The 7,130-nt window shown below is 44.2% G+C and overlaps 2 protein-coding genes across 7 annotated transcripts in view; one reads left to right on the top strand and one right to left on the bottom strand.

Annotated features, from left to right (window-relative positions):
• The window catches only part of PHC3 (polyhomeotic homolog 3), a 189,075-nt gene that overhangs the window by 106,104 nt on the left and 75,841 nt on the right, over positions 1 to 7,130 (top strand). The gene's annotated exons all lie outside the window — the stretch shown is intronic.
• LOC109287971 (A-kinase anchor protein 4-like) lies at positions 3,102 to 5,335 on the bottom strand. Its single transcript, XM_019503285.1, has one exon. The coding sequence runs from the start codon at positions 5,013 to 5,015 to the stop codon at positions 3,795 to 3,797; it is 1,221 nt and encodes a 406-aa protein (XP_019358830.1). The 5' UTR covers positions 5,016 to 5,335; the 3' UTR covers positions 3,102 to 3,794.

Below are 7,130 nucleotides of genomic sequence, written 5' to 3'. Positions count from 1 at the left end.
CTTGCTGCTTATGTTGGGATTTATAGTGTATGTTTAGGAATTTCTCAGCCTGGATGATTTGATTCTCCATATCCTTGAGTAATGCAGGTATCTTTTCTCTGTCTGCAGACCTCATCATGGCTGGTCTTGGAAAGCTTTCCTAATCAAGGTTTTATTCCTACCTTTTTCTTATTAATGCAAAGGGTATGTGGAAGCAGTGTTCCTAGAAAAACCTGATTCTCAAACTTTTTGTAGAACTACAAAAATAACATCTACCAACATCTAACAATAACACTTACTGTGCTCAAACACATTGTACTGTTGTGTGGGCTGCCTTCTGGACCTGAAGCAGTGTAACCATCTCCATATGATGCTGTGAGTGGGGTAATTGGTACTGTCCTATAGCAGTGATAAGAAGGTGAGCCTTCCTCCTACCCTGTGTCCCCCCCAGTTGGCTCACCCTCATGTCCATGTAAAGGCCATTACCCAGTGTGAAGCAGTGGCACGTGTGAGGGTGCTGTTGCCAGACATGGTTAGCGTGTAGACGAGATGTGGCTGTAGAAATTGATGCTTACAGTTTCCTGATTTGGCATGCCCTGCATGAAAGTAATGTTATGGTTGGATTGCTGAAGCTCTTCTTTATCATGTTAGGAAGGGGTTGGCATCCTATGACTTGTGGACTGGATCCAGCCTCTGGCAACTTCGGGAATCAGCACAGTGTTGCAGCCAGGACAGTAGAGGAGGTGTCCCCAAGTTCCTACTGCCTATCTTGATCAGTACTCCCCCTGTGGCATCTATTGATTACCAAAGGATGGGAGAGGAGATTTACATCCCACAGCAGGGAGCGGGGTTGCAAGCAGCAGCCCATGGTAGCAAAATCTTGTCCACTCCTACATTAGCAGGTTTTACATAGTCTGTACCTATACCATACCATGGTACTGTATAAAACAAAGCTAGGGTAAGGGAGTAAGCTGTTCTTTCAGTCATAGCATGATGATAATATTGCTGACTTCACTGAAGTAGCAGGAGGGAACCCATTTCTTAACTTAGGCTTTATTACATAAAGAGTATTGGGAACAAAATGATTTACTTGTTAGTAACCATAGTTACCATGAATCCGGTTACAGTGAATAGCTGTATTAAAAGAAACCAGTTTCCTACTTAGTTCTAAAAATTAGGAAGCATGAAATATATTTATCTGGTTCATGCACTGAGGAGTCTTAAGAAAAGTTATGCGACTTGCACAAAAAATAATTTAGCTGAGAAATCGGAGCAGTCAAAACTAATTAAGTTGTGGCCTTTTCCTTTGTCAATTCAAAACTGTTTCCTGCTGATGGCAGGCTTATTCTAGTGCTTCATCAGCAGGGATCTTGGTTTCCTCTGTTTAAAAATTGCAAATTCTCTGATTAAAACCCCCACAAATTCTCTTATTTAAAAAACCCAAAATCCACAATTAAAATGAAACACCACTATATGTGTGTGTTTGTGTTGTATGTATCAGTTGAACACCATGTTTTATTGATATATTTACAATTTTAAAGCCATTTGGAAGCCTACCAGTGCCTCAATCGCTATAATAAAATAAATTATAAATACCTGTACATTTTGGCATTTGACTCTGGGTTTTTTATCATGGAAAATCAGAGGTCCCCCTGCCCACTTCACTCACTGGGATGCAGGTCCAGGCCCCTCACTCCCAAGTCACAGCCCCCTGGCTCTGCTGGGCCACTGCAAGTATGTGGTTGCATTTCCAGAATCAAAATGAATGTTTGTTCTCTTGCTTATTGGTTCAATCTAAGTAATTTAGTCTAACCTGCAAAGATTGAATTGATTCAGCCTTGGGCTTTTTGATTGTGTGTATTAGTCTTAATGTAAAGATAATACTACAGTATTTTTCATTACACTTTGGTATTTTTCCATCTCAGTTTCTCTGGGGGAGGAATATGTTGTGCAACACAACCCCTGTGACACTGAATATTAGTGACACTTAGTTTGGTGTAGTCTATTTAAGTGCATACCTTAGTACTTCCCCAGAGTATGCACTTACCACAAATTTTTCAAAATCAACCATGTTTTAAAGGCCCTGTGCCTGCAGCTGCCAGAGCCAGACCTGAAGCCCAACTGGTTTCCTAGAGCAGCCTGTGCAGGGGGAGACCAGCCTGGAGGGGAAGTGGTGTGACCAGCTAGAGGAAGGCCAACCCCAGTCTCTGAGCCCCGGTGAACCAACCATTGGGTCTGAGCACAGAGGCAGGGAACAAAACAGCAGGGGCTGGCACTGCTCAGGGCCACAACGCAGAAGTGGGGGGATGGGACATGACAGCTGCAGCTGGACCCGTGTCCTGGTGCAGTGGGGGTGCTGCTGCTGGGAGGGAGTGAGAGTGGGTTGGGAGTGAGGGGTCCTGGAAGGGCTGGGAGGGGCTGTGGCTTGGGGGTGATGGGCAATGGGAGGGGCAGGGGCAGGGCACTGGCATGTGAGGGCTGCTTAGCACCACAAAGCAGTGAGGGAGATGGCCACAGTTGGACCCGTGTCCTAGTGCAGGGGAAGCTGCTTCCAGGAGGAAGTAAGTGGGCAAAAGCTCCAGGTCAGGAAAGAGGGGCTCTAGCAGGGCGGGGCAGGGGTGGGGAGAGAGGCGCTGTGAGAGTCACTGGTATATTAGGGCTGCTCAGCCTCACAAAACGGTGGGGGCATGGAGGAGGGGTCGCTGCAGCGGGACCTGCATCCTGGTGAGTGAATGACACAGGGGGAGCTCTGATTTGCTGTGATAAAAAGCTATACAATTAAATGCCAAAGTATAGAGGCGTTTAGAATTGATTTTATTATAATGATTGAGGCAGTGATAGGCTTCCAAACTGCTTTAAAGTTGTAAATATATCAATAAAACATTGTTTCAGCTGATACCTATATAGAGAGAGAGAGAGGGAGAGAGAGAGAGAGCAACATTTCATTTTAATTAAGGAAAAACATGGATATGGGGGTTTGAAGTAAGAGAATATGGGATTTTTAATCATAGAAAACCAGGATCCATGTAAATTATTAGACACCTACTAGGTAGAGTTCGATGTGGAGCAAAATCTCAAAGCAGTTTTCAAGGACGGTCCCCTAGCAAAAATCACAATGCCTGTCCTTTCCTAGGAAGGCTTTCAGTTTAGGGTGGATCCACTTTTAGTTCCCTAGTTATGCCTCCCATCTGCTTATCCTTCCACCCTTGCAACCCAAATTTTCATAGGTACCTGTTTTTAACAGGATTATTCCTCTAACTAGTACTCACATAGTAATTTTTTTCAGCTACTTAATGAAATAGGCCTTGCTTTTTTTTACTTTTTTTATTGATGATCTTACCCAGCTTGTGTATGACAGACTGTTGAATTGAATGCAGAGCTGTCTTTTGCAAACATGTGTTTGTGCCAGCAGAGAGCTGTTTTGGGTGCTTTGGCTGGGTCAAAGTGAGTTGAGAGGGAGGGGGAGTTGGCGTTTCCTTAAAGGTTATTGATCAACCAGTCCATCAGTCTACAGCAAGTTACATTTCCCACAGTGGCATCAAACTGTTGATTTTCTAAGAACCTCATCACTTCCTGGAGAATATCCCCCACGCTGTAGCCCTTCGTGGCCACTTTTCAGCCAGCTTAGGAAGCTTCTTCAGATCCTCCTTATTTCCATGCATGAATGACAGATTAGGCACATTGAACTGGGAAGCAACCACCCACTGGGGGATAGACTGAAGCTGCTTGTTTTGTGAGCTGCTGTTGATATTCTGGTTGGTCACTACTACTTGAGAACACGAAGATGAACCTGTAAGTAGGTTTCTGTTCTGTTTTTATTGGAAAGCTCTCCTGGCTGTTGCTTGAGCTTTTGCAGATGAGGTACCAAATGCATTGGGTTCCTCTGACAAGTCACCTATAGCTATATCAGTGCCACTGCCTTTGACCATGAAAAGACATAACTTTATCACAGATTCCACCAGTTGGTCAAAAAATTGCTTGTTGACCTGATCCATATTGTCAGACTGCTCCATGGTTGAATTGAGCTGATTGGCTATGGCCTGTTTGCCAGGCTCCCATTCGCTGGCAGGGGTATGCTTTAAGCTCTTGTTTGTTTCGCTGGAGCTGTCTTCTGTATTGAATCCAGCTTCGTGCAAGACCTTCTGTATGATGGACAAGAGGACACTTGATATGTCTCCCTTTTGGGAGTTGAGGTGCTGTTGGTAATCGTTCCTTGTCCCTGCCGGCCTCGACCCAGAAGCCTCTGCAAGGGACTTGGAACTTTGGCTGTTCCCAGCTTTTTCGAAATGTGCATCGCGGGAGACATACCCAAACGAAGTGGCATGTGATTCACTAGAGTCCTTGCCATTGTTTGTCTGTTGCAGTAGATGTTGCTGTATCAACATTAAGGCAGTCACAATGAGGTCTTTTGCATACTTATCCATTGAGCAGTGCTTTTCTGAAGGCTTGCATGAAGACGATTGAGATTTGTTTCCTCCTTTATCCTTGTCTTTTCCAGAGTTGTGCATTGCACTTTGCATTGCTGTAAACTGCATGGCTTGAGATTTTGGGTCCTGGGACCCTGTTTTAAGTGATGTAAATGCTAGACTTTGAGACCTGGATTGTCCCTTATCTTCTCCTGCTAGGGCTTGAAAAAGGCGTTTAACCATTGCTTCCAAAATTTCAGTAGACTTCTGGTTCGCTACACTGAATAGATTTTTCTTCATAGTAACAACGAAGCCAGAGTCTGTCATGAGCTCACCTGTAACACTATGCAGATTTTTCATTATTGAGTCTATCAAGTCTGATATAACATCTCTGGTGTGTTTGAGAACTACTGTCTTCAAAACCAGGCAAGCTGGAGCATGCTTGTTGCCCTTCTTTTCAACGTTCATGGTCTTCAAGAATGAGAACACCATGTCTGAAGCAACCTTGTTTGCATAAACCATTAGCCCTTTGTTGACAGAAGTACTATATTCATCTTGCCTGGAGTTTCTGGCTTGCATTTGCTTATCTGAAGATTTTTCTCCGTGTTTGCAGCCTTTTTGATTGGACATCTCTCCATAAAGTGTTCTTCCCTCAGTTGAGCTGCAGTGATGTTGAGCTGCCAGACTCGATGTTGCCTCCTCTCTCAACGTCCCATGGTCTTTTGATGCCAGATATGATGTTCACTGTGTTACCTTTTGGTTTCTATAGTAGCAGTGACATCACAAAGATTCATTTTCACCAGCAGCTATTGATGTGACGGCCCTGGTTCAGCAATAGCCTGCTATCCTTAGGCTGTATTAATCCATTTCCTTAGGTTTTGGAGGGTGTTTTTTAGATGGGAATGGGGAATCAGTTTCCCTCTCCTCTCCTTCCTCTTCTCCCAACCCCTGATTTAAAAACAAAAAAAAAAAGAGGCAACAACCCTCATTAAACTACATTTTGGGAAATACAGTTAATGTAATGATTGCTTAGCACAGAGTTTAGTTTCTGGTTAGATGGAGGTGTTTGACCGGGAGAATTTGGTTTATGGTATCATCTGTCAAGTAGCAAGAGCACGCAAAATAGCTCACTAACAGTCTGTAATAGTGGAACAAAACATCTCTAGGTTTGGGAAACTTGTGTTTCTCTCCCTTTGCCACTTTTTTGTCTTCTGTTTTTTCCTGATTGCTTCCCTTTCTTCTTTCACCCTTACAAAGATAAAATCTCCTCTCTTTTTTTTCCCTTCCCCCCCACCTTATCAAATGAAGCCAATAAAAACATGATGTGAAGGAAGAAAGTTTATGAGGAGCTCTTGCAACTTTGTGGGGCCTCAGGTGGGGCAAGCAAAGATGAGCTTATGAGGGGAAAGTGCAGCCAGAAACTCAGCATGTGGTTCTGGGGAAGCTGAAACTTGGGCTTCCTTCTCAACTTCCTCTTCTAACCAGCCTGACTTCCTCTATTTAGGGATGTACCAGCATCCGTGTTTCTCCACAGAATGGTGAAACTTTGGGAGATGCTGAAAGCCATGCCAATAACAAGTCTATCCTTATGGCACCATGCAGGGGGCTTCAGTTTACAACTGGTGGCACCAGACTGAAATAAAGACTAATTAAACAGGATACTGATTGTCCACAAGTGGCAGAAAGTGGTAGTGCTTGGTGTTTGGGTAGGATACAAGAGTAAGGAAATGGAAAGTGTTGATACGCATGTTTACAGGAAGCCAGCTGCCTAGATACTGAATGGGAGGCTGTGTGAGGTGCTAGTGGGACAGGACCCAGTGACAGAGGTTAGAAGTGGGTAGGGGGCATCCTCCACCAGGGCTTGCTTGAGATAAGAGGATACTATGGGGATTATAGGATGGCTTTCACCTCCTGGAGTGCATAGTTGGGATGGAATGCATGGGTGACCCCTGAGCCAAACCCTTGTGAGAATGGGCCTTCCAACCCCTTGTACACTATGGTTGCGTGTTGTATAGCGGTGGTTCCATGAAGCAGTCTTCCTCATTGGCATTTTCCACAGACAGGGTCACTGAAAGCAGCTTTCTGGGTCCTGAGGAAGCTGTGATAGAAGACTAGCAGTCCACTGAGATCTCAAGGGAGAACTCTTGCCTGGCAAAGCTGGTCATTGCCTATGAATGCTGAACCACTTAGTCTGAAATCAGGCAGAAGATAGAGCAGGGTGATGCCTTAGAAGTAACACAGCTAACCACCTCATAGACATGCCAGTACATCTAATGTGGACCCAAGCATCCCAGTGCAAAGCTTTCTCACACCAGTATTTCTGAATTCATGTGGGAATCCTAGCAACACTATTAAGTAGCTTTCTGCAAATATAACAGCACAGCAAGCAAGCAAGGAAGGACTGTACACCTGGATGCATAAGCCACTGAAACTGGATACCAGCTTCTCTGGCACATATTGCAGAGAAAGGGTGCTGGCACTTGGTTTCCTTAATAGCATTGTGGGGCTGAGGACAGACCAACTGGAAAGCACAACCAAAACGTCTATTGGTAGAAAGAACAGTTGTTGAAAGTAATCATTGTATACGTTTATGTTGTATGGACAGGGATCCTGGTTTTCACTGTTTAAAAATTGCAAATTCTGTAATTTAAAGAAAGGGGACAAGAAGGAAAGAAATCTATCATTAAAAAACCCTAAATCCGCAATCAAAATGAAACACCACTCTGTGTGTGTGTGTGTGTGTGT

This window comes from Gavialis gangeticus, unplaced genomic scaffold (assembly GCF_001723915.1).
Source record: "Gavialis gangeticus isolate Ggan-Ray unplaced genomic scaffold, GavGan_comp1, whole genome shotgun sequence".
In the NCBI taxonomy this organism is placed as follows: Eukaryota; Metazoa; Chordata; order Crocodylia; family Gavialidae; genus Gavialis; species Gavialis gangeticus.
This window is presented reverse-complemented; position numbering and strand designations above follow the sequence as displayed.

Bases quoted from the DNA above. Each gene is read 5' to 3' on its own strand.
- LOC109287971 (XM_019503285.1), bottom strand. From the start codon at position 5,015: ATGTCCAATCAAAAAGGCTGCAAACACGGAGAAAAATCTTCAGATAAG.